This window comes from Podarcis pityusensis, assembly GCF_964106645.2.
Source record: "Podarcis pityusensis genome assembly, chromosome: 7".
Taxonomy (NCBI): Eukaryota; Metazoa; Chordata; class Lepidosauria; order Squamata; family Lacertidae; genus Podarcis; species Podarcis pityusensis.
In genome coordinates this window covers 2,829,548-2,857,132 of record NC_138031.1, presented here as the reverse complement: position 1 = coordinate 2,857,132, position 27,585 = coordinate 2,829,548, and the positions used below count along the sequence as shown (strand labels likewise).

At 49.1% G+C, this 27,585-nt stretch overlaps 1 protein-coding gene across 1 annotated transcript in view; it reads left to right on the top strand.

The window, feature by feature from the left end:
- The window catches only part of ZC3H3 (zinc finger CCCH-type containing 3), a 282,895-nt gene that overhangs the window by 197,452 nt on the left and 57,858 nt on the right, over positions 1 to 27,585 (top strand). The window contains exons 6-9 of the mRNA XM_081012543.1: positions 9,547 to 9,637; positions 11,170 to 11,328; positions 11,942 to 12,011; positions 19,967 to 20,098. Of these exons, the coding sequence (XP_080868669.1) occupies positions 9,547 to 9,637; positions 11,170 to 11,328; positions 11,942 to 12,011; positions 19,967 to 20,098 (452 nt within the window). The remainder of the gene's footprint in view (positions 1 to 9,546; positions 9,638 to 11,169; positions 11,329 to 11,941; positions 12,012 to 19,966; positions 20,099 to 27,585) is intronic.

Here is a 27,585-nt window from a genome sequence, read left to right as displayed (position 1 = left end):
AAAAGCCAGCAGTAAGGCAATTCAAAAACAAGAGATTAAAAATGTTGGCTAAATGTTGCTTTACAGTTATGGAAAAATAATTCTGGATGGAGCTGCAGGGGTGGGCAGGCATGTGATAAGGATAAAACAATGCACATTTTGTTTATAAGTAAGAATATCTGGAAGAACAGGGATTATTAATTAGATATACTTGTTTTCAACACTAGCAGATTTTCAGTTCTGCTTCTCTTCCATACTTTAGTTTCTGATTCCTTTGAGAACAGGGACCCTTCTCTGTGGGCTGCTGTAACCTGTTCTGATCTGAGCGGGACATTTTCTTGAATTCATAGAACTGTAAAATTGTGGACTAGGAAGGGATCCTGAGGGTCATCTAGTCCAACCCATTACAATGCAGGAATCACAGCTACTTCAGCAGGTCAGATTCAGCAAACCTGGTACACTGGCGGCAGCTTCTCCCCTCCCCTGGCACTGCCTCCTAATCTGCTCTGGAGGGTGAAGAGAACCCCCAGAACAGTGCATTGGAGGAGGAGAGATAATTCAGTTCGCTAATACAGTTGTATAAGTATGGCGTTGAATTTCACCCAACGTCCTAGGGCATGGCAGCTTTTATATATATATTTTTTATTTAAAAGCGACTTTCTAGCCCTTTGGAAGGCAAAAGTAGGTTCCAATGTGTGTGTATTTCTTCTGATCAGTGTTACATAATACTTCCCCCTGCAATTGGCGGCAGAAGACTAAAATAGGTAAAGGAAAAGGTGTGCAAGTTTGCAGGATTTTGAAGGTTGCACAATTCCGTTTCTTTGGGGGCGGAAGATGGAATGATGCAGTGGTTACCAACGTGATGCCATCTGGGTGTTTTGGACTACAACTCCCATCATCCCAGACTATTAGCCATGCTGGTTGTGGCTCATGGAGGTTTCAGGACACAACACCTGGAGGGACCCACGTTGCATACCCCTGGATTAATGTTGCACTTGGCTTTTGCCATGCTGCTTGACCTATCCGAAAGGGCACAGATGGGGAAGAGGCCTGTGGCATTTGCCCATTCGTTTGAAAATGTCTGTACAGGGGGAGAGAAAGAGTTAATAGACAGACCAATAGAAAAGCCAGAGGCGGAGCCTACCTGTTTATAAAAGGGCTTAGCCAGAGGTTTGGTTAGTTGGCTGGTTGGTTGGGAAAAGGCATTTGGGGAAGCAGTTGGCAGACAGATGGAAATAGAGAGACAGTTAGTGCAGTTGGTTCTTGTGTGAGGAGAGGTAGAAGAGTTAGAGACAGAATAAAATAATACTAAGAGGGTAAGGGGTAACAGCGTTTCGTATGCATTTAAAGTTTATTTGTGTTTGCAATAAACTACAGTCTTTATTGTTAACTTAAGAACCTGACTGAGACTAAGTGATTTACTGGGGAGGACCTGGTTGGTGGCAACGGATTAGTGGTGTCAGGGTCAATAGTCCGTGAGACGACCGGGGGCTCCATATGAACGTCACAAGGCCCTCCAAGTCCTTCTGGGCCAAACGATGTTGGTTTACTAGAGGACTCCAATTCGGAAGACTGGCTCCAGCTTTCCATCCATCCCAGAACTCTGTGCTCTGTCCAAGGTCCTGAAGACTCTGCCTTGCCTAAGCTGGGCTCTGCTCTTGCTGCCTTTCCCTTGGCCATGGTTCTGCCGTGTTTGCTGTGTCTTGACCTCTCCACGCACGATGCTGCCTTGTTTGCCGTTATGTCACCATGCCAGTGTTGCAGCCCATTTTCCCCGTGATCAAAGAGCCTGTGCAGAAATGCACCTGGCGACCTTTGCACAAGGCAAAGTTCAACAGCAGACCATCTTGCTGAGGCTGGAATGGTGGTGTCTGGGGTTGGGGTGAATTGAAAGGGTTGGTAAACATGTGAGCCATGCTGTTTAACAACAACAACAACAACAACAACAACAACAACAACAACAACAACAACATTTGTTATTAGCAGTAATTGTTCCTACAGGCTTTGGGGAACTGGGTGCCGCGCTCTTTTTATTGTAGTTATTTGTATGATTTTAATAGACTATAATAGATTTTTTAGTGTCATAGAATCATAGAGTTGGAGGAGACCCCAAGAGTCATCTAGTCCAACCCCCTGCAATGCAGGAATATCAATAATAATAATATTATAATAATTTATTATTTATACCCCGCCCATCTGGCTGAGTTTCCCCAGCCACTCTGGGCGGCTCCCAATCGAGTGTTAAAAACAATCAAGTAGATCATTCATGGCAGATGACAATCCTCTCTCTATATCTGTACCTATATCTATCTAAATCTTCACACACACACACACACACACACACACTGCTTAATTGTTTTTTTAAACAATTGGTTTCGCCCAATGTTTTCCACTGTTGAAAGCTCTTTTCACATTTGGCGTGCTCCTGGAGTACTGGAGATTTTCTTTCTGTCCCCATTACCCGCTAACTTACAGAGTGGTTCCAAGGGCTTGGGTACATGTATTTTTTTGTGTATATGTGGAACCTGCCATGGATGCTTTAGCTGAGACTCCTGCATTGTAGGGGGTTGGACCAGATGACCCATGGGGTCCCTTCCAACTCTACAATTCTATGATTCTACCTCTTGAACCCGAGCCCCTGCTTAATATTGTAATCACACACTGATAAAAGGCCTCGATGCAGCCCCCATTGAAAGGAACATGCTTCCTAGGCCCTTGGGCCAAACCCCTTCCGTTCTGGTAGGGCTTGCTCCCTGGGAGTAGTTATCATAATTTTATTTACAGTGGTACCTCGGGTTAAGTACTTAATTCATTCCGGAGGTCGTTCTTAACCTGAAACTGTTCTTAACCTGAAGCACCACTTTAGCTAATGGGGCCTCCTGCTGCTGCCGCGCCGCCGGAGCACGATTTCTGTTCTCATCCTGAAGCAAAGTTCTTAACCTGAGGTACTATTTCTGGGTTAGCGGAGTCTGTAACCTGAAGCGTATGTAACCTGAAGCGTATGTAACCCGAGGTACCACTGTATTTATTAAGTTCCTGCGGCCCCAAGGCAGGTCCACAGCAGGCAAGAGGGCTCCTTAAACAGTTTGAACGCAGCTTTGTGAACACTTCCAGCAGAGATAAATAAATTAGGCCGTTTTTATAAAATGAAAGCCCAGCTATGAAGCTGTTTGGCTTCCAGCTATTGATCTATCGGTTTCTATTTCATTAGTTAAAAATTCTAGCCGGTCATTTCTCTAAGCCAGACAGGAGGGAGGGAATGACTTTAGTTCTCTTCCTTTCTCAAGATGCAGTAGCTGGAAAGGCATCTGCGCTTATCTGCTGGAACAGAGTTTCCCGCCCTCCAGCTCATGACGGGTTTTCTTTACTTTGCTTGGGATGAGGGGACGGGGTCTGGAGGGCCGCTGTGAATTGTGGTGCTTCATGGCTTCAGACCAGGCTTCCTCAACCTCGGCCCTCCAGATGTTTTTGGCCTACAACTCCCATGATCCCTTGCTAGCAGGACCAGTGGTCAGGGATGATGGGAATTGTAGTCTCAAAATATCTGGAGGGCCGAGGTTGAGGAAGCCTTCTTGAGGTTTAGTCATTTAGTCGTGTCCGACTCTTCGTGACCCCATGGACCAGAGCATGCCAGGCACTCCTGTCTTCCACTGCCTCCCGCAGTTTGGTCAAACTCATGCTGGTAGCTTCGAGAACACTGTCCAACCATCTGGTCCTCTGTCGTCCACTTCTCCTTGTGCCCTCAATCTTTCCCAACATCAGGGTCTTTTCTAGGGAGTCTTCTCTTCTCATGAGGTGGCCAAAGTCTTGGAGCCTCAGCTTCAGGATCTGTCATTCCAGTGAGCACTCAGGGCTGATTTCCTTCAGAATGGATAGGTTTGATCTTCTTGCAGTCCATGGGACTCTCAAGGGTCTCCTCCAGCACCAGAATTCAAAATGAGGAAGCCTAGCTTCAGAGAAGAAGTCTGAGAAGAAGTCTGAGACTTCAGAGTCTGAGAAGAAGAAGAAGACCATGCTCCCAGGTCCTCATGACTTACCTACTTTGGAGCAGGGAGTTTGGAGATGGGGAGTCCCCATCTCAAGACCACCTGTCCTGTTAGCTTCCCCCCCTGACATGGCTAAGAGTCAAACCAGAATCGAGTTTGCAGATCCAGCATGAGGCTAAGTTTTGTTCACTTAGAAGCCTCTGCTCAGCTCTGAATCTCGATAAGCAGTGCTCTGGGAGAAGACTTGTCACTCCTGCTTCTGAGGTCCTTTGCCTGATGTGAACCAACCACTCACCTGTTTTCTCCAGAGGGAAAATATGGATACACGTGATACTTGAATGCTTTGCCTTGCACTTTCAAGGGTGGGTGGAGAGTTTTAGTCAGGAAAACTGTGTGTGGCAGTGGGAAAGGTTAAACTATCCTTTGGTTGGAGGATGGATGGCGGCTCACAGATTGAGGTTGAATCCTGACAAGACAGAAGTACTGTTTTTGGGGGAGAGGGGGCGGGTGGGTGTGGAGGACTCCCTGGTCCTGAATGGGGTAACTGCCCCTGAAGGACCAGGTGTGCAGCCTGGGAGTCATTTTGGACTCACAGCTGTCCATGGAGGCGCAGGTCAATTCTGTGTCCAGGGCAGCTGTTTACCAGCTCCATCTGGTGCGCAGGATGAGACCTTCCCTGCCTACAGACTGTCTCGCCAGATCGGTGCACGCTGTGGTTATCTCCCGCTTAGACTACTGCAATGCGCTCTACGTGGGGCTACCTTTGAAGGTGACCCGGAAACTGCAATTAATCCAGAATGTGGCAGCCAGACTGGTGACTGGGGGTGGCTGTCGAGACCACATAACACTGGTCTTGAAAGACCTACATTGGCTCCCAGTACGTTTCCGAGCACAATTCAAAGTGTTGGTGCTGACCTTGAAAGCCCAAAACGACCTCGGCCCAGTATACCTGAAGGAGCGTCTCCACCCCCATCATTCTGCCCGGACACTGAGGTCCAGTCCTGAGGGCCTTCTGGCGGTTCCCTCATTGCAAGAAGCAAAGCTACAGGGAACCAGGCAGAGGGCCTTCTTGGTAGTGACACCCGCCCTGTGGAATGCCCCCCATCAGATGTCAAAGAGATAAACAACTACCTGACATTTAGAAGACATCTGAAGGCTTCTTCAGGGAAGTTTTTAATGTGCGACATTTTAATGTATTTTTAATCTTTATTGGAATCCGCCCAGAGTGGCTGGAGAAACCCAGCCAGATGGGCGGGGTACAAATAATAAATTATTATTTTATTATTATGAAACTGTGCATGGGAGTGGGAAAGGTTAAAGTATCCTTCCCCAAAACCCCAGGCCACAACTCTGTAGTCGGCACCTCGGTCTGACACCTGAGGGCTGTTGCAGTGCGCATACTCGGTGGCCGGTGGCAGCGGGATCAAGTGAGGATGAGAGTAGTTTGCAGCATCTTGATTGCAGTGGCCCTTCTCATCCTGCTGTTTCCCCCAGGGAGGCAGTTCACACACCAACACGTGAGGCGTATAATGTTGGGATGTCACCCAATGGGCAGCCATGCGTGCTGGAGCCTGCAGGGAGCGTGCAGAGGAGCCTGGATCAAGTCTGAAAAAGAAGAGGATGTGGAAACCTGACATGCGTTTATTCACAAGAGTTAGAGTGTGGCTTCCTTCCTGCTCCCCCAAATGTGACATTGCCGCAGACTACAAAGCCCCCTCTGCTCTTGAGGGTCTGTTTCAGGGAACTGCCATCGGCTCAGAGGCGAGAGATAGAGGTGGAGTTGTGTTACAGGGAGCCTCCGAAAATCTTGCGAAGCAGTTCCTCTTCTGGTGAGGACCAGTGGAGAGGAGGTGCAAGAACCAGAGGATGCTAGAGAGAGCCTTAACACCGCACCTGAGCAAGCCGGAGGAGAGGGAAGCACACCCCTGCCATCCCCAATCATGCACAGTAGTTTGAGGTGCAGGGAGGAGCAGAAAAGGCTGGGGGTGACAAAACTTTTATGTTGGGTGAGGTACAAAAACGGACCACTCCCGGATTCTGCTAGCGATTGAGCCAAACATGAATTTATGACGCTCTTCACTGTAAATGTTGTTGTTTAGTCGTGTCCGACTCTTCGTGACCCCACGGACCAGAGCACACCAGGCACTCCTGTCTTCCACTGCCTCCCGCAGTTTGGTCAAACTCATGCTGGTAGCTTCGAGAACACTGTTCCACCATCTCGTCCTCTGTCGTCCCCTTCTCCTTGTGCCCTCCATCTTTCCCAACATCAGGGTCTTTTCCAGGGAGTCTTCTCTTCTCATGAGGTGGCCAAAGTACTGGAGCCTCAGCTTCAGGATCTGTCCTTCCAGGGAGCACTCAGGGCTGATTTCCTTAGGAATGGATAGGTTTGATCTTCTTGCAGTCCATGGGACTCTCAAGAGTCTCCTCCAGCACCAGAATTCAAAAGCATCAATTCTTCAGCTATCAGCCTTCTTTACGGTCCATCTTTCACTCTCACTCAATGTAAACAGTTACAGATGGGTAGCCGTGTTGGTCTGCCATAGTCGAAATAAAAAAATTCCTTCCTGTAGCACCTTAAAGACCAACTAAGTTAGTTCTTGGTATAAGCTTTCGTGTGCATGCACACTTCTTCAGATACACATGTGTATCTGAAGAAGTGTGCATGCACACGAAAGCTTATACCAAGAACTAACTTAGTTGGTCTTTAAGGTGCTACAGGAAGGAATTTTTTTATTTCGTCAATGTAAACAGTTTGCACCAAAATAAAGCCTGTAAAAGACAGGTCGGAGTCCTGCCTGGTTACTCTTGAGCAACCGCAAAAGCATCTGACAGTCTGCTTGGAACTTTTTAGCATCTTTCCCAGCTTCCCATCTTATCTTTTGCTTTAGTGCTTCTTCCCGAGCAGGCTAGTTTATGAGCGCTTTTTAACAACTGGAAGGTAGCACTTGTTAAAGATCCCTGGCTGGTATTGCCGTAATCCCCACGGCGAGAAAATCTTGTGATGGTGGTGCTGATGGTGATGGGGAGAAAATGCTTTGCCGCATCCCAGAAGAAGAAGATGCATAAGGCAACAAGTCCAGTCCATAGCAAAGGGTCCCATCCTGTGAGGGGCCGTCCAGATGTTTTGCAGTGACTGCCTGTCTTGGCGGGGGGAGGAGTTTGCCCCACGGTTGGGCTTGGTTGACGCCTCTGATCGGCAGCGATGCTCCGGGAATGCGGCTGCGCCAGCAATTTTGTTTGCACATGGAACAGATGGGCCTGTGCCGTCACCAGCGGGCTGCGTGACAGCCCGGGTGAAGAGAGTGCTCATTGACACGCTATCAAATTCCACTCACTCACTCGGGAACACACTCGGGTTGGCAGGTGAACGACGGAATGACGCTCTTCCCCACCTGCCACGCTCAGGCACACGTCTCGGCTGATGGTGCAAGGCAGAACCATGCAGGAGGAACTCCCCATCATGCTTGGGAGGGGAGGGGGAGCCACAATGTAAATAAGTAACAGTGGCATGAAACTCTTTTCTGGAAACAAGGCCTTTCAGTTCAGCTCCCAGCTTTCTCAGAGCATGCCTTCTCATAGACCCAAATTTTCTTCATGTTGAAGATCCCTTGCACCATCTCCCTAAAACCTTGGATTAGACCAAGTCATGGAGGAGAAGGTTGTTTTGGGCCACTAGCCATGATGGCCACACTCAGCCGACACAGGGGGAGGAAGCAGTGCTTCTGAATGCCAGTTGGTGGCAACCACAGGATGGGAGAGGCTCTTGTGCTCAAATCCTACGGGACGGGACCGCCTCTCCTGGTCTGCCCCGGAGAGGATCTTAAGGTCCATGAACAATCATAGTTTAGAGGTCCCGGGCCCTAAGGAAGTCAGACTATCCTCCACCAGGGCCAGGGCCTTCTCAGTGATGGCTCCGACCTGGTGGGATGCTCTGTCCCATGAAACCAGGGCCCTACAGGATTTAACCTCCTTCCACAGGGCCTGTAAGACAGAGCTATTCAACCTGGCTTTCAATTTGAACTTAGACTGATCTTTTATTCCCCTCCCTTCCTTCCCTCCCCCTCCCCTTTTTATGAAGATCACCCGCTCTGAGACCCCACAGCTAATTCTCCCCTGGTCTCCTCGCTGGCCCAAGTAGAACCAATTCAGCCAGCTAGCCCTGGGGATTATCTAATGCTTATTTCCCCTAAACTGATTTCTGAATTTTGAATTTTATTGTTATTCATGTTTTTATACTGTATTTTATGCTGCTTTTACAATTAAGTGTTTTAAATTTGTTGTTAGCCGTCCTGAGCCCGGTTTTTGAACTGGGAAGGGCGGGGTATAAATAAAAATTTATTATTATTATTATTATTATTTCCCACAGGCCTCTGGTTAGCCCCCGTGAGAACAGGATGGTTGGGGCAGAGCAGAGCAACCATAACCTTCCCCTCCATGCCTTTGTCCAGTTCTCTTTTAAAGTCACCCAGTTCGGTGACCATCGCTGCCTCCTGTTCCATTGGTTAACTATGTGCAGCATGAAAACGTCCTTCCTTTTCTCTGTTCTGCATCTTCCCATGTCCAGCTTCGTTGGACATCCAAGGGTTCTTGCGTTACGAGAGCGGGAGGAAAACTTTTCTCCACCCGCTCTCTCCATGCCGTAAATAATTTCATAAACTTCTATCCCATTGCCTCTCGCTTGCCTTTTCTCTAAAGGGAAAAGCCCTAAACGCTGTGACCTTTCTTCATAATGGAGTTTCTTCACCCCCTGGATCATTGGGATTTCCCTTTTCTGAACCTTTTCCAGCTTCGCAGTATCCTTTGTCCCTTTGTCTCAGTTTGCTGGAGGCAGGAGGTAAAGATAAAGGGATCCCTGACCATTAGGTCCAGTTGTGGCTGACTCCGGGGTTGCGGCGCTCATCTCGCTTTACTGGCCAAGGGAGCCGGTGTACAGCATCCGGGTCATGTGGCCAGCATGACTAAGCCGCTTCTGGCGAACCAGAGCAGCGCACGGAAACGCCGTTTACCTTCCTGCCGGAGCGGTACCTATTTATCTACTTGCACTTTGACGTGCTTTTGACCTGCTAGGTTGGCAGGAGCAGGGACCGAGCAACGGGAGCTCACCCCATCGCGGGGATTCAAACCACCGACCTTCTGATCGGCCAGTCCTAGGCTCTGTGGTTTAACCCACAGCGCCACCCGTGTCCCTTGGAGGCAGGAGACAAAGGCCTTGAATAAGGAAACATAAATAGAAGACAAAACAAGCCCTCTTAGTTCCTCCGCTGTTGCCATACAGGTGGGTCTTTGCCAAATGTTGTGACATGGGAATGGCACATCGCTGGCAAGCCTGTGCCTTTCTGCAATGTTTCCTGAGTCCCTGGCCTTATTTATTCTGATCCCCAGCCAGGCACCTGGCAGTTTCCTGCTGCTGGCAAGGTGGCGGCAACACCTCGGCCCACCCAGGATGCACTTATTTACCCTGCCGGGAGTTTTGCATGGCTCCCCCCTGCCTGCAAATCAGTAGATCAAGCTCCTTTTTGCAACTTCTGTAGTATCCGCACGAGGGCTAATTAGCATCCCATTTCTTTCTCCTTCTCTCCAGGAACGACGAGGCCGGATTCTGCCCATGGCTCCCCTGGCTATTCCCCATCCAGTTATCTGAACCGGTCAACCACCAGCCGCTACATTGCAAGGTCTGTATTCCTTCCCTCCAGAGGAGAGACGCTAGTCCCCAAAATGTGAACAGAGCAAGTGTCCTGTTAATCCTGGAAGCTCTGGAATCTCTCTGGCCGTTTTGCTAAGCCCCCGAAACTCTTCGCCTCGAAAAGTTGTAGTCTGACCGAGTGACAATGAGACAGAGAGACGTGATGGGCTGTTACGACGTCCCTTCTTTCTCTTCTCCACCCCACTCCCAAGGGCTGGATTGGCGGAGGGCATTTTGCCAATTATTTAGGTTGAGGGGGGCAAAAAGCAGTTGAAATGGATCAGGTGGGGAGAGATAAAGCTGCAGGCCTGGCTTACTTTTAGGCATGTATCGTGTGTTGAAAAGCAGCAGTTTCCTCTCTTGCATCCTTGCCTGGGGAGGTGGCAGATGAGGTGGCAGTTAGTGATGTCCTAAGGCAGGGATGTCCAACAAATCGATCGCGATCTACTGGTAGATCCCAGTGAGGTTTTGGTAGATCGCGGTCGATCTCTGGCTCCCTTAGTGATCTTTTTGTGAGTGACTTTACCCCTTTGTCCCTTGCCTTTAACCCCCCCCCCCAAACAGAACTCCCCCCAAAAACCTTTTTACAGTGGTACCTCTGGATGTGAACGGGATCCGTTCCAGAGCCCCATTCGCATCCTGATTAGAATGTAAGACACGACTGCGTGCGTGGGTTGCATTTTGCTGCTTCTGCGCATTCTGTTACTTCTGGGTAACCGTGGAGCGTAACTTGAAAACACTCAACCTGAAGGTATCACTGCATTAAAAAAGGGGGGCTTTTCTCCCTTTCAACAACTTTGAGCTGAACCCCCCAAAAACGAGGGTAGACCACTGTCAGTTTTTAATTCTGAACGTAGACCTCAGTCTCTTGAGAGTTGGCCACCCCTGTCCTAGGGAAACCTGCCAAATGCTACTGGACTGCCGCTTCCATCAGTCCTGAAAACCATTCTGGAAAAGCTAATGCTCAAACTCTGTCTACACAAAGGGATAGCTAGAAAAGACACTTCTTATCTGGTCTGGTTTGACTTCAGGAAATATCTCCTGTATTTTTATCTTATGAACTACCCTGCGATTTTTGGATGAGGGGCAGTATGTAAATTTAATTAATTAATTAATAACCCGCTTTGAGGGTTTTAGCATTTGACGTATAAATTATAAATGGGGGGAGAGAGGCTCCCAAGTGTACCAGCAAAGTGTATGCTAGTCTATGGAACTTTTAAGAGTGAAAAGATTTGACAGCAGAGATCGGGGCCAGTATTTTGGGAACTCTGCTCTGCACATTGTGGAAGAAAAGAGGGCAGAACAATCATACTAAACACACATTGTTGTTGATGTTGTTGTTATTCGTTTAAATCTTAGTTATTTTTTACTTAATTTTGCTGTAATTCTGAGGCATTCCCTCATGCGTTTGTCAGTTACGATTTGTACCGTTTGTCTTTTACAAAAAATTAATAAATGTGGTTTTAAGAATGATAGTCCCTGGGGCTGAAGTGAGCTGCTTGTCCCTCTCTTTCCCTGCAGCCGAGCCGTCCAGCGCAGCTTGGCCATCATCCGCCAGGCCAAGCAGAAAAAGGAGAAGAAGAAGGAATATTGCATGTACTACAACCGCTTTGGCAAATGCAACCGCGGCGAGAGGTGCCCCTACATCCATGACCCGGAAAAGGTGGCCGTCTGCACACGGTAAATGATCTTCCTTTCCAGAAGCCCCAGGAAGGGACAGTGCTGTTGTGCCCAAACATGGTGGATTAACCAAGCTAATGAGGCGAAAAGGGGCACGACTCCATTTGCATCCAGCGTGCATCAGATACACATGTATAATCCACACATTGGCCACAGCTGTCTGCGATTGCAAGCGCTGCCCTAAGCGAACATGTCAGCAAATTAAAACTGGCCTAAGTTGGCCGTGGGAGCTTTGCAGAAATCGACAGGGCCTGTCCCATCTTTGGAAAGGCCTTTCCAAAGAAATATCTGCGCTTGGCCTTTGCCTCATGCTGGTGGAAGCTGAAATTGCTTTGCGCAACATCAGCGGAAGCCATGCGCAAGGGCTTCCACTCACACAATGGGGCTCCCCACTCCTTCTGCTGTGCACCCCCTGAAATCAGCTGGGGAGGGGGTCAGGAGATCCGCCAAAACAGCTCACAGGGTTTGGAGAGTCAGGATTGTTCCGCACGGCAAGCGGAAGTATATTTGTAACGGTTGAATTCCACCATTCCCCCCCTGCCAAAATTTTCCAGCTGTCTTCTGCTTCCCTCCAAAGCTCCTCAGACCTCCCTCTTCTCCATCTTCTCAACAGGTTTCTCCGTGGCACGTGCAAGAAGACCGATGGGACCTGCCCCTTTTCGCACAAGGTTTCAAAAGACAAGGTTGGTTTGGCTCTTAGTCGGCCGAGGGAGGGGGCCGCAGTGGGGAGGTGTTTCAAACAACGTATTTGTCAGGGATACAGGTGGTGGCTCACGAGTAAACAGCCAGGACTCTGACCTGCCTTTTACAGGTTTTATTACTATGTACAGTGCAGGAACCCAAAGTTCATGTCTGTCTCAGTCACTTGCAGATTCCAGGAGTCGGCTCTTCTGGTTACGCCCCCAGCATAAGAACTTACACCCCAAGTCTCCGCCTTCTATCTTTATGTTTGACCCACTTGCGAAAACTAGGCGACGGAAGCTGTTTCCCTATCAACCTGGCTGGGAGCGGTGCTAGGGCTCACCATAACCTCTGTGAGCCTTTGCCTCACTTCGCCCCTCCTTTCCCCCTCCGTTTCGCTGAAGCGTCACTCTCACCACTCCCTGACGAAGTGATACTGCTGAGCAACGTCCCTGTATGCTTCTGCCCCCCTCCCCCCTTTTGATGGCAGTAAAGGTAAAGGTAAAGAGACCCCTGACCATTAGGTCCAGTCATGGCTGACTCTGGGGTTGCGGCACTCATCTCGCTTTACTGGCCAAGGGAGCCGGCGTACAGCTTCCAGGTCATGTGGCCAGCATGACTAAGCCGCTTCTGGCGAACCAGAGCAGCGCACAGAAACGCCGTTTACCTTCCCGCCGGAGCTGTACCTATTTATCTACTTTCACTTTTGACGTGCTTTCAAACTGCTAGGTTGGCAGGAGCTGGGACCGAGCGACAGGAGCTCACCCCGTCGCAGGGATTCGAACCGCCGACCTTCTGATCGACAAGTCCTAGGCTCTGTGGTTTAACCCACAGCACCACCCGCATCCCCCTCGACGGCAGTACCCTGACAGTATTCATTCGGAGTTGGCTTGGAAAAGCTGTTCAGGGTCGCCATGGGGCTGCTTCCTATCGTGAGAGCAAAGCGGATCTCTTAGGCTGCTTTGATCACTCAGTTGGCTGGTGTGGGGTGCTGATGATGGCAAGGCTGCAGGTTCCATCCCTGGATGGGGCAGCTGCATATTCCTGAGTTGCAGGGGGCTGGAATAGACGATGCTCAGGGTCCCTTCCAACTCTATGATTCTGTGATGTATCAGTATTCTAGCACATTAAGCAGGTCAGGGCAACTTGAGCTGTCTTCCGCATCCAAGGTGCCCACAGGCACAGGTGGAAGAGCATCCTTAGGGCTGGCTGTCACTGTCAAGCACATGCTTGTAACATAGTGTACTGTGCCAATTGCCAAGGCAACCAGCTGGATGGTACCTGGCGGCAGGTTTTGGCTCATGGCAAGCAGGGCAGAAGCAGAGGGTCCCATTTCTGAAGATCATGGCAACTGCATTTGATGAGGGATGGATTGATTGAGAGCCAGTGTGGTGTAGTGGTTAAGAGCAGTAGACTCGTAGTCTGGTGAACCGGGTTCGCATCTCTGCTCCTCCACATGCAGCTGCTGGGTGACCTTGGGCCAGTCACACTTCTCTGAAGCCTCTCAGCCCCACTCACCTCACAGAGTGTTTGTTGTGGGGGAGGAAAGGAAAGGAGAATGTTAGCCACTTTGCGATTCCTTCAGGTAGGGATAAAGCGGGATATCAAATCCAAAACTCCTCCTTAGATGCCACTCTTCCATGATACGCTGTGCCCAGAGCAGCTTACAGAGAACATTCAAAACATCAGAATGCCAATATGCAAGATACAGAGCATGCCAGTAAATTAAAAAACTGAGCAGTTTAACAAACAGAATAAATTCAATATCACCAAAACACAAACAAAACAGTCAAGGTTTAAGTGCATAAATTAAAAAGCAAAGCGAGTAAAAATGAAAATAAAGTTTCTGGGCTTCCATCTGTCCAAGGAGCCTGGCTTGCATACAGTTCAGAGGGGAGGGGTCTTCTCACCAGGCTAGATGACATGCAGGTGGCTGCCGTATCTTTACTCCAGAGGAGGCTGGCAGCAGCAAAAGGGAAAAGTTTGGGAGGGAGGAGATGGCCAGTCTCTTCCCCAGCCTCCTAGAAGTACCAACTCCTGGTGCAGGTCTCATTGTCCCACCCAGAATTCAGGATAGGACAGTTCCATCCTCACTCTAGAGTGTGACCCATATTGGGAGAGGGGGGGCTGCTTTTTCATATGTGTAGATTTATTTATTTAGAGCAGAGGTAGCACCCCCTGGGAGGGCAGGGGTTGCAAAGAGGCAAGGGGGCAGCAGGGGGATGCTGGAGGTGTAAATTACTATTGCTTTGGTAAATGAACATCAGGCTTTGAAAAATGGGTATTGCTGGATCAAGCTCACTAACATTGTTGACATAATTAAGCTAAATAGTTTTAATTTGATTTTGAATAAATGTGCCATTCATTGTTACTGTTTTGAATTTTATTGTGTTATTACCTTCCTTAGAGGGTCGTGCAAACCGCTGTTCTGAATAATGCTCTTTATAGAGTAGGGGGCACTGGGGATGGGGTGATGGAACCAAGGGGGGCAGTAGGCCCCCCCCCCAAGTTTGGGAATGACTGATTTAGTAGATTTATAACCAGCTTGATCGAAAAGCTCTCCAACCGAGGGACAAATAAATTCTTGGATAAAACACAGCTCAAATTCACAGTCCAATTAAGAACAAATATATATGAAGCCATTGTTGTTAAACACACACACACACATACACAGAGAACCATCATCATTACAAACAAAGATAAAATCAATACAGCTTTTAAAAGAGATAGAGGTAGCTAAATTATATGTCTGGGTAGGCTGGCCGAAACAAAAAAAAGTTTTCAGCTGGCCCCAGTCAGGCCATTAACTATGACTTCATGCTCTCTGCCTCCCGCCCTCCCTGACGGCTCCTAGATGGTATCAGGCGCAGCATTTCAGCTCCCTGAGAACTTCCATTTTCACTAACAGAAGATAAGCAGGTTTCTGGCCCTTATTACTTTGAAGAGATGCTTAAAGCTGTGTGAGCAAAACCTGCTTAAATCTCAGAATCCAGAGAGGTAGCTAAATATGCTTTCTTTGGCCGGGGGGGGGGGCTGCAAAGCTCCCATGTCCCCACCCCCCTCCCTGTGACTAGCAAACCCAGAATAAATAATGTCGACCGCTGGAAAATATTTGCAGAATAAATGCGGCAAAGTCGGAGAGTCGTGCGTATTTGCTAATTTACCTAGGTTCTGAAATTGCACAGAATGCAGGTTGCCTGGGGCAGAATTTCGTTCTCCTTTTTTGTGAGCACAGAGTAACCCATCCCTGTGCTGTGCTGACTGGGAAACTAAAGGCACCCAGTCCCTCTCCCCCTCCCCCAAACTTGTGGTTCAACGTGTGGTTTCCCCAAAGCAAGTCCGTGCTAGTGAACTGCGTTGGGGGAGAGGAGTGGACTTCTTACTTTCTATTTTGAGTTGGGGAGTTTCTAGGCTGCGGCCTCCCCTTCCTTTGCTGAGCTCAGAGCCCTTTCCGCCGTGATTTATAGCCCAGGGGTAGCCGGCTGCCCGGAGGCAAGTGGGGACTTCGGCACCCGCTCCTGTAGCTTCCTGTTAACCTGGCGATTACCAGGAAAGGTGATGTTCGCCTCATTTATCAAAGCACAACCCAAAGAGAGGGGCTGGTGAGTTAATCCTTACCGCAAAAGAAAGCGGTTTTCTGCTGTGCTCAGGCTTCGCTGCAAATGGCCTGGCTGGAGTCCACTGTCTCCAAACAAGCCCTTTCTTTTAAAGGTAGCTTTCTTATCCTGTGTCTTCAGTTTAGTACAGGAACAGATTTTTTTTTTTGTTCTGGATACACGATTGCCCCACCTCCTGGCTGCTGCCAAGAGCAAATGTGCTCCGACTGGGAATGGAGTTTGAGAATTCCCTCTGTTGTCTGTCCATTTCTTTCGCAAACCCTCAGGGAGTCAAGGCGGTGCGCAAGCACTTTCTGGCGAGAGCATCAGGGGTGCAAACCAAATGGAAGGGAACACATGCCATGGAATGATGTGGTTATTGGTTTATTACTTACCCTTCTCCTTAAGGCCCTAGGGTGGGATTTTTGAGCAATCAAGCAGCAGACAAATTATTTTAAAGTTGTGCTCTGCCTAGCCAGGGCCTTGAGACAGAGGGAGGTGGCAGATGTTGGAGGTGGTGTGGACAGTGGACAGAGTAGGGCTACTGTGCATTCGGATTTCCTGGGATTCGTCCATTGGAAATAGTGTCCGGGCGGAGTTTCTAAAAAGCGGTTAAATAATGGCAACCCTAGGACAGAGCTATGTGCTGTGTGCCCTGCTGTGTGCCCCCTAAGCTAGCCTGCTGCCCTCAGAGGCAGCCGAGGACACTGGCTCCATTGCCAGTGTCAGATTCGGTTTTGAAAACCAGTTTGGGAGGGTTTTGTACATGGAATGGAGCCAAGCATCTTGTCCATTGCCTCGGGCAGCAAAATGCCTTGGACTGGCCCTGCAGCCAGTCCATTGACGTTGTTGTCCCACCAAGTTGCCTGGCTTGGAATGGAGACAGAGGCAGGCCCAGGCCTTTCCAGAGGTGGTTGACTTTCAAAAACGCCTCTTGGGCCTCTGATTGCTCTGCAGATTGTATGAACAAACATGGTTAGAGGTTTGTATTCGCAGGGTGTGTGTGTGGAATACAGTTGTGTAGCAGGCCCTTTGGTCCTCCTACGTCAAACTGATGCCCTCCAGATGCTGTTGGACTTCAGCTCCCATCAGCCTCAGCCAGCTCTCCTCGGGGGTCAAGCGCCATTTGTAGTTGTGGCGCCACTTTGGAGCAAGCCTTGCGCAAGCTGGTGCCCTCCAAAGGCTGTTGGACTACAACTCCCATCAGCGTCTAGCTAGCACCCATGTTGTAGTCCAACAATGTCTTGAAGGCTGCCAGAGTCCTGAACTAAATCAGAAAGAAAATCTGCAAACGTTTACGTTCAAAATTAATTGGTTTGTTTTCCCCTGAAAAGGGCAAAACGAGAAGAGAAGGGACTATTATCTCTGGTTGCCTTAGAAGCCCAGCAAAAGAGAAGAGTTTTGATAGGTTTTCTGAGAATATGGCACGAGAAGAGTTGAAGCATCGAACAGCTTTCCTTATTTGGAGGGTGGGGCGTAGTGGAGAAATGGCCCGGCCCTCCCGGGCAGACTTCCTTGTGGCCCCCAGTTTGCTGCCCACCATCCCTGGGGCCGCCAGCCCCCTGCCACTCCCCGTGTGCCAGCGCAGCTGAGTTTGCGGATGCGAGAGGTTAGCACGAGGCTAAGACTTGGGCTGGAGCAGGCTGCTGTTGCAACAGCTTTTCCCCTTGAGGGACTTGACAAGAATCAGCATTTTTCTCCCTAATAGAGCTTCAAAACTCTGTTGTGAGCAATTTGGAAATTCACGTCGAGTTTCGGGTTCATTAGCCGCCGGCTCCGGGAAGGCGTGCGCGCGTCTTCGGGGCTTCCTAATATGGCCGCAGCGCCTTGCATTAATGTTATTGTTATTTGCGCGGACATCGCGGGGTGCAAACAAGGTTAATTGAAACGAGAACGGCGCTTCCTCTTGGTAATGGCTTAGCCTTGACAGCTGGGAGGAGTTGAGTTTTGCATAAGAGCTGCCTTTATTATCCCTTTTTATTAGAGCTAATTTGATCTCTATATCAAAACCTACATTAAGGGAATCGTTTACGGTCACGCCACCGCCGACAGGAGAAGGCAGCCCCAGAGCCCCTGTCCTTTATTTTAATGTCTGCAGTTAAAAGACAATTAAAAATAAACTCTTTGCTTTTAAAGCCCTCTTTGTTTTTCCTTCTTGCGTGGCTTTTAGCCTTCCGTTTTCCTGTCCTCTTTCTCTCCCCTCCCTCCTCCTCCTTCTCACTCTAGTGAACTAATTCAGTTAAGCCCTAATACGTCCTTCGGGGGAAAGTTCCCTCCCCCATGCAGCGTGTCGCCCGCGCTTGTTGCACATCTGTAAATACTGGCCGGAGGATCCCTGAACCTGCAGGACTTAAGGCCATGGCGCTTGGCAGAAGCGGTGGCTCTGTTCACTGGGCAATCAGCCGGTTTTTGGGTCCATGTGGACAGCCAGGAAGGGAAGAGGGAGAGCGTGGAATTGAAACTCTGGGGGTAAGGCGAGCCAAGCACCCACAAGCCATGTGGTGAGTCTGGGCCTTGGAAGGTACACTCAGGAGCAAGATGCTTTTAAGAAATAGGAATATTCTTATTTAATGTTATTCTCTGCGGAGTCACCCTGGAGCAGCCCTCTGGTGCCCTCCAGCTGTTTTGGACGGCAACTCCCATCTGCCCCAGCTAGCATGGCCTTTCTGGCTGGGGCTGATGGGAGTTGTAGTCCAAAACAGCTGGAGGATGCCACAGGTGCTTCCTTGGCTGACCAGCAGTCCTAGTGTTTCCATCCCTGCAAAGGCAGCGCTTTGCCACCCTGAGCTGCAGCCCCTCTCCGCCTCCAGTAGCCACTAAAGGTGGAGGAGGAGGATTGTCACAGCAGGCCAGTAATTCCTTTTTAATTACCCAGCAGCTGGCAGAAGGTATAGTTTTGTGCTTTGTGGCAGGAGTGCTCAAGGCGGCCCCACATCTGTCTCTGCGCACAGATTGGTTTTGATGTGCTTTTTCACATCACCAGCACCTGTGAACAAAGGTAGCGGGAGCAATGAGTCCTGTGGAGTCCTGCCCACCAACTGGAGGAAACAATGGCTAGAATCTGGCTTCAAGCTGCCGCAAAAGGCGTTTCTCTCAAAGATGCCAAAAATGGGAATCAAAGTACCCTTTGGCCCATCGCTACTCTCGTCTGGTGAGGTTTGGGTGTCATATCATGACACCTAGCCTTTGGAACTCCCTCCCCCTTGAATATTAGACAGGCGCTGTGCTCTTGCCATCAGAAGGTCCTTCCTGATGTTTAGTCGAAATCACCTCTCTTGTCATTTGAATCCATTGGTTTGGGTTCTCGGCTCTGGAGCAGGAAAAAACAAGCTTACTCCATCTTCCATGTGGCAGCCCTTCAGGTATTTGAAGATGCCTATCCTATCACTTCTCAGTCCCCTCTTTCTCAGGCTAAACATAACCAGCTCCTTCAACTGTTCTTCATCAGGCTTGGTTTCCTTGATCATCTTGGTTGCCCTCCTCTGCACATGTTCCAGCTTGTCAACATCCTTCTTAAATTGTGGCACCCAGAACTGGACACAGGATTCCAGGTGGGGTCTGACCAAGGCAGAATAGAGTGGTATTATGACTTCCCTTGATCTGGACACTGGACTTAGGTTCAACTTCTGGTGCCTACTGACTTTCTTTGTTTCTGATGTTATAGTTTTAATGGTTGTTGGGGGTTTTTTTTGTATGGAGTTACTTAGAGATCGCTGTAATTAAGCACTGTACAGTCATACCTCGTGTTGTGTTTGCTTCAGGTTGTGTCCCGTGGCGATCTGGAAGTACCGGAAAGGGTTACTTCCGGGTTTTGCCACTCATGCATGCGCAGACGTGCAAAATGACACCATGCGCAGAAGGAGTGAATCGTGACCTACGCATGCGCAGATGCGGGTTGCGTTCTGCTCATGTTGCGAACGGGCCTCCGGAACGGATCCTGTTTGCAACCAGAGGTACCACTGGTTCAGAGGTATCAGATGCATAATATGTGCACCGCAGGGAAGCAGCGATGAAGGCGACTAAGTTGTTTGGTGTGCCTGGCTCTTGCAAGAGTCCTGCACAAAGTATGGAAGTCGCAAACAAACAGAAGACTCAATTTGCTGCTTGCTCACGAGACTTCCTGGGTGGCCCTGAGAAAGTTGCTTTCTCTGCAAGTTGCATTCTGCCAAATGGGAATATTTGTGGCCAGCTTCGCAGGGTTGTTGGGGAGCGTAAGAGATGCATGTGTAAACCACACCAGAATCAAATCTGGTGGGCGTGGGAGACTGTGGCCTTCATTTTATAGCAGGGATGGTTTTCTGTCAGACTTGGGGGTTGGAACTGGCACTAAATCATCTTCCCTCCTGACTTTGTCCTTTCAGATGCCTGTGTGCTCTTATTTCCTGAAAGGGATCTGCAACAACAGTGACTGTCCCTACAGCCATGTCTACGTTTCCCGGAAAGCGGAGGTGTGCTCAGACTTCCTCAAAGGCTACTGTCCCTTGGGAGAGAAGGTGAGATGGGGCAAGGGCTTGGACAAGTATCCCATTGAGATGTAACCCTCATGCAGCTGAGAATCCATATATATCTCTCTTGCGATTGTTGTTTTGTCTCATGACATGGTCTATACTCACAGAAAATCCACTGAGAAGGATGTTTTTTAATGTTCTCCCACCTTCTCTTTCCTCCTCTTTGGGGTTCAGTACCACAGGTGAGTAGGCAGGACTTCTCAAATGGCAAATACCCCTTGCTGGAGAGATACTGGACAAAAACGTTTCTATCTTCAAATCCAGCTGGGATCCAGCTGCACCGTGTGTGTGTGTGTGTGTGTGTGTGTGTGCGTGCGTGCATATGCCACTTTGGAAAAGTAGGATTTAAATTTTGAGAATTAAAAAAAGTAAAAATAGCCGGCTGTGTTTGGCTCTGTGTGCTGTGACTCTTGGTCTGGCAAGAAGCAACCAGGGATAACTTAATGTTAAATTCTCTGAAAATCAGGGCTACCTCAAAGGTAACGAATCTGTTATTTCAATGAAACCAAGGGGGCTCCTGATGAGAAACTTGCTCTCTTTGCTGCAGCAGTAATATAGTTTTTTTTTAAAATGGAACTGTTTTTAGATTTTTTTTTAAAAGTACTGACTTTAATATAGATATGTATTTGTTTTTTTGCTTATAATATTGCAAGTCACTTCGAGTTGCCATGGCAAAATTGCGACTAATACATTTAATAAAATCATCATCGTGGTTTTGTGGTTAAACGATATTCCATAGTTTGTACTGTGTGAAAAACTTTCCTTTTGTCCTGAATCTTTCAATGTTCAGCTTCATTGAATGGTCTTAACCTCTTGCCTTATAAGAGAGAGAAAACCACTTCTTCCTATCCACTTCCTCCACACCAAACATAATTCTCGGCTTCTCTGTCATGTCCCACCCACTTCTCACCTTTCCCCGGAAACTCAGAAGCCCCAACTGTTGTCCCCTTTCTTCACTGGGAAATTCCTTCATGCCCATGATGCCCTCTTGGGTTGCCCTTTCATTCATCTTTTCTAGCCCTGCAATATTCGTTTCTCAGATGTACAGTCACACACCTGATGATCCCACCTTTTATGTCCTTCTTTTGGGCGATGGGCTTTAGGGGGCAAACATTAGGAAAGTGCCTTTAAAGAATCCCTCTCTCCATACCTCCTATTGTTGTAGAGAGAGAGGCTGCTCCATCTGGGCCTTCTGGCGGTTCCCTCATTGCGAGAAGCAAAGCTACAGGGAACCAGGCAGAGGGCCTTCTTGGTAGTGGCACCCGCCCTGTGGAACGCCCTCCCACCAGGTGTCAAAGCGATAAACAACTACCTGACATTCAGAAGACATCTGAAGGCAGCCCTGTTCAGGGAAGTTTTTAATGTGTGACATTTTAGTGTATTTTTGGTCTCTGTGGAAGCCGCCCAGAGTGGCTGGGGAAACCCAGCCAGATGGGCGGGGTACAAATAATAAATTATTATTATTATTATTATTATTATTATTATTATTATTATTATCTAGCATGGTCGCCATCAGCAGCCCTCGGCTCTATGAGTTTGCCCCATCCTCTTTTAAAGCCATCAAGGTTGCTCGCCCCTATTGCCTCCTGTAGGAGGGAGTGCCATAGCTTAACTAAAAAAAATTAAAAGGTAAAGTGACCCCTGACCATTAGGTCCAGTCATGGATGACTCTGGGGTTGCGGCGCTCATCTTGCTTTATTGGCCGAGGGAGCCGGTGTACAGCTTCCGGGTCATGTGGCCAGCAGGACTAAGCCGCTTCTGGTGAACCAGAGCAGCGCACGGAAATGCCGTTTACCTTCCCGCTGGAGTGGTACCTATTGATCTACTTGCACTTCGTGCTTTTGAACTGCTAGGTTGGCAGGAGCAGGGACCAAGCAACGGGAGCTCACCCCGTCGCGGGGATTTGAACCTCCTACCTTCAGATCGGCAAGCTCTAGGCTCTGTGGTGTAGACCACAGCTCCACCCGTGTTACATTTAAATAACTACATGTAAATAAATCCTCTCTTCTATCTGTCCTGAACCTTCCAACAAGAAATGGGCCTGGCTGAAAGAAGGCAGAATTTTTGCTGCGGAATTTTGTGGCGGCAGGGTCAGCTGTGGCTTGTGGGGCGCCCGTTTCAGGGACCGGCCGGACACTGAGGAGGGGGCACCGGGAGAAGGAGGGGTTGGAGTCTGACTTGGAAGAAGGGAACGCCGATCTGGGGGAATGTGTGACAGCCAAGAGACGAGAGCCAGAGGCAGGAGAAGCTGCAGGATTGGAGAGGGAAGAACAGGGCAAGAGGAGGGAGAGAGAGATCAGGCTGGTGGGGACTCAAAGCCTTCCACATCTCCTCCTGCTGCTCCCGTGTCTCCTGCTCCACTGTCTCCCAGGACCAGGAGAGGGGTGAAGAGGGAGGAGCAGGAGCAGGTTACACGCAGGTGAAGTCTGCTTCTGCTTGCGTGCAGCTCGGGTGGTAGAGATACCTAAGCTGAGGTTGTGGCGGGCAGGGGTCTCTCTGTCGCAACAACTGCCTCAACAGGTGGACACCTAGGAGTAACTTGTGAGTGTACTTTCGACAATACTGTGGTACCTTGGTTCTCAAATGCCTTGGTACTCAAACAACTTGGAACCCAAACACTGCAAACCCAAAAGTAAGTATTCCGGTTTGCAAACTTTTTTCGGAAGCCGAACATGCTCCGTTTTGAGTGTTACACTTCTGTTCTGAGTGTTATGCTGGGGTCTGTTTATGCTATTTATTTTGTGGTTTTGTTTTTGCGGCTCTTTTTTGTTTTGTTTTTGTGACTGTGGGGAACCCAGTTCAGCTACTCATTGATTGGGTGATTGAGTGACTGCAGTACCTTGTTTATTGTTTTCATTTTATGAATCAATGGTCTCGTTAGATAGTAAAATTCATGTTAAATTGCTGTTTTAGGGGTTGTTTTTAAAATTCTGGAACCAATTAATTCATTTTGCATTACTTCCTATGGGAAAGCGTGCCTTGGTTTGGGAACGCTTTGGTTTTGGAACAGACCTCTGAAACGGATTAACTTTGAGAACCAAGGTACCACTGTAGTTAATTCCTCACATTCCTCGCCTGACAGCACCGTGACACCCACACGGCTGCAGTATTTTGAAGGAACGCAGGCAGGGCTGGCACACCCATGAGGCAAGGTGAGGCTACTGCCTCGGGTGGCAGGATCCCCGGGGCAGCAAATCCCAGTGGTCGATCTTTGTCCCCTGCTTTGTTCCCAATTGCTCATCCCTTCTTCCTTGGCCGGGGTGCATTTGTGTATCAATTTGTGGTCCGCCTCAGTTGCCAAAATGTACTGGGCCAGCCCCAAATGCGGCTTCCGTGTCTCAGGTGATGGCAGCCACTGGAAGCAGCAGAGACTGGCATGGAGGCAAAGGTGACTTGAGGCCAGGGGATGTGCTTGCCCTACCTGTGGAGAAAGGTGTGGAGAAAGCAAAGGCAGGGGAGGTTTCCCCTCCCTCTCTGACAGCGCCAGAAAGTGGGCTCATCCAGCAAAGCTGATGGGTACGTCCGGCAAAAGGAAGATCTTCCTCACCTTGCTGGCTTGTGGAACTCGCTGCCACCAGATGTGATGGTTGCTAGCTTTAGAAGGGGATTGGACAAATGACTAGAGAAGACAGAGTGGGAGGAGAAGTCTGCCAACGGCTGCTAGTCATGATGGCTGGAGGGAACCTCCAGGTTTCATTGGTGGTGGTAGGACAGCAATGGGTGGTTGCCGTCCGGTCCTGGTTCTGAATTCTTCTGTTAGGGCATCTGTTTTGCCGCTGTGTATAACCCAGTAGGGCTACTCTTGTGCAACTAGGAGGAGGAGTTCCAGGGAGCATCTTGTGGTGTCTTGGTTAGAGGGTCAGGCTCTGAACTGGGAAAGTCCAGGGTTCGAATCCTCCCATTCACCAGGTAACCTGGGGCAAGTCACTGCCTCCCTCAGTCTAGCCTACCTGATAGGGTGGTTGTGGGGATTAAATGGGGGGGACCATGTACACCAGCCTTTCTCAACCTGTGGGTGCCCAGGTGTTTTTGAACTACAACTCCCATCACCCCCAGCTAGCAAGGCCAGAGCTCAGGGATGATGGGAGTTGTAGTCCAACAACATCTGGGGACTCACAGGTTGAGAACCGCTGATGTACACCATCTTGAGCTCCTTAGAGGGAAATAAAAGTGGGGTATAGATGCTCCATGATCACTGCAGATGGTGACAGCAGTCACGAAATTAAAAGATGCCTGCTTCTTGGGAGAAAAGCAATGACAAACCTAGACAGCATCTTAAAAAGCAGAGACATCACCTTGCCGACAAAGTTCCGTATAGTTCAAGCTATGGTTTTCCCAGTAGTCATGTATGGAAGTGAGAGCTGGACCATAAAGGAGGCTGATTGCAGAAGAATTGGTGCTTTTGAATTCTGGTGCTGGAGGAGACTCTTGAGAGTCCCATGGACTGCAAGAAGATCAAACCTCTCCATTCTGAAGGAAATCAGCCCTGAGTGCTCACTGGAAGGACAGATCCTGAAGCTGAGGCTCCAAGACTTTGGCCACCTCATGAGAAGAGATGACTCCCTGGAAAAGACCCTGACGTTGGGTAAGATTGAGGGCACAAGGAGAAGGGGACGGCAGAGGACGAGATGGTGGGACAGTGTTCTCGAAGCTACCAGCATGAGTTTGATCAAACTGCGGGAGGCAGTGGAAGACAGGAGTGCCTGGTGTGCTCTGGTCCAGGGGGTCATGAAGAGGCGGACACAACTAAACGACTAAACAACAACATATATGCAAGAAATAAATTTTGATGTCAGGACACCTACATTCCAATCGAGAGGCGGCCATCAGTCAAAGGTGGGGAAGAGCAACACCTGGCGAGGACGCTCACGGAGGGACTCTGGAAGCAAAAGATTGCTAGCAGATTACCTTTTGCTAACGGCGTTTTGCAGCCAGACCCCTGGTTTTTGTGGCGGGAGACCTTCCCTTCGAGCCGAAGGCAGAGTCGATGGGGCAGCCTCTCTCCACAGCCACCGGTACAAGTCACCCAGGCAGCACGTGTACAATTATTTTAAAATATTCCAATTTAAATGAAAATATAAAAGAGATACTTAGAATATTTATTCTATTAGTGAACGTGCTTACCGCATCACTTCTGGAGTGTCAGAAAAACATTCTCCTACAGATGATGGATAGCAGCCCGTAATTATATCGGGGGGGTGGAATTGCTGAGCGTGCCATATTTAACTGGGGAGAGGAAATACCCAGCCTGGGCCATCGAGGGTTAATTTTATTCTCTAAATAATATAAAAAGTGCTGAGTCTGTTCCTTTTGCACAAAGTAGAAAGTCCTCAAATGGACCCCGGAGAGTTTATAATATTCTACTGAATCAAGTAAAAATGTTAACCTTGCTTCATAAAACGATGGCTTGTTAAAGATGCGCAGTCCCTTTTCTTGTGAATAATTTAGAAAGGGAGTAAATCTCTTCTCGTTCTGCCTTTCCCCCCCACTCTTTCTCTCCCCTTTTCCTACTCTTGTGTCCGATATGCGGCAGGGCACAGCTGTCTGCAGTTTTAGCTTTTAAAAGGGCAGGCGAAGGCAGGGAGGCAGCTGAGGTCGGACCTGGCGCTGCACGTGTGTGTGCTAGAAACCCGGGGTGCCAATCCCGCCTTCTGGGCACTGGGACTCTGTGCCAGGGACAGAGGTTCCCTTGAGAGATCCCCCAGGGGCTCCCCACCCTTCGTGGAAAATGCAATTTGCTTCTGTCACGCTGAGATTAAGAACATTAAAAACAGCCTGCTGGAGCAGCCCAGTGGCCCATCTCGGCCAACGTCCTCTTTTCACAGTGGCCATGCAGAAACCCACAAGCAGGACCGGAGCACAAGAGCAACTCTCCCCTCCTGTGGTTTCCAGCCACTGCTATTTAAATAATAATAATAATAATAATAATAATAATAATAATAAATAATTAATAAATTATTTATACCCCGCCCATCTGACTGGGCGGCTTCCAGTAAAATATTAAAATACAATAATTCATCAAATATTAAAAGCTTCCCTAAACAGGGCTGCCTTCAGATGTCTTTTAAAAGTCAGATACAGTGGTACCTCTGGATGCGAACGGGATCCGTTCCGGAGCCCCATTCACATCCTGAAGCGAACGTAACATGCGATTGTGCGTCTGTGCGGGTCACGTTTTGCCTCTTCCGCGCATGCACATGGTGTCATTTTGAGTGTGCATGCACGAGCGGCGAAACCTGGAAGTAATGCGTTCCGTTACTTCCGGGTCACCGTGGAGCGCAACCCGAAAGTGCTCAGCCTGAAGCGTATTCATCCCGAGGTATGACTGTAGTTGTTTATTTCCTTGACATCTGACAGGAGGGTGTTCCACAGGGCGGGCGCCACCACCAAGAAGGCCCTCTCCCTGTAACCTCACTTCTCGCAATGAGGGATCCGCCAGAAGACCCTCAGAGCTGGACCTCAGTGTCCGGGCTGAACAATGGGGGTGGAGACGCTCCTTCAGGTATACTGGACCGAGGCCGTTTAGGGCTTTAAAGGTCAGCACCAACACTTTGAATTGTGCTCAGAAACCTACTGGAAGCCAATGTAGGTCTTTCAGGACCGGCGTTATGTGCTGCCTCCGACTGTGAAGGCAGAGGATAGTCACCTTGGCTAGTAGCCGTCGATAGCCCTCTCCTCCAGGACTTTGTCTAAACCTCTTTTAAAGCCATCCAAGTGGGAGGGAGTTCCACAGTTTAACACTGCGCTGCATGAAGAAGTCTTTCCTTTCCTCTGTCCTGAATCTTCCGACATTCAGCTTCACTGTACATCCATGAGTTCTGGTGTTATGAGAGAGGAAGAACAACTTCCCTATCCGCTTCCTCTGTGGATGACATTGCTCAAGGATGACATTTCAGAGGCATTTAGATCAGCAAGCCATTTGTTGACTTTACGCCACCAAATTGCGGTGGACTTGGGCTCCCCTGAGGAATCAGGACTCCTGCTCTTAACCCTCACTACGAATTAACCTTTCCGCTCACAGGACAGTGTGGTGTAGCAGTTGGAGCAGGGGTAGTCAACCTTTTTATACCTACCGCCCACTAACGTAAAGTTACCAGATTTTTTTCAATGAATCCGGGGACACTTTTCAACTTCAATGGATTTTTTACAGGGACTGATTTCTAAATCTGGGGACTGTTCCCAGGAAACGGGGACGTCTGGTAACCTTACACTAATGCATCTTTCTTGATGGTAAAATTTCCTTTCTGCCCACCGGTGCTCAATGGAAGGAGGTTCAGCTTGTGCCATAGAACCCCCCACTGGCCACCTAGAATCCTGAAACGCCCACTAGTGGACAGTAGGGACCAGGCTGACAACCCCTAGAGGTCAGACTAGGACCTGGGAGAGGCAGCGTTCGAATCCCCTCTTGGCTACAAGCTCACCAGGTGGCCCTGGACCAGCCACTTTATCTCAATCTAACCTACCTTACGGAG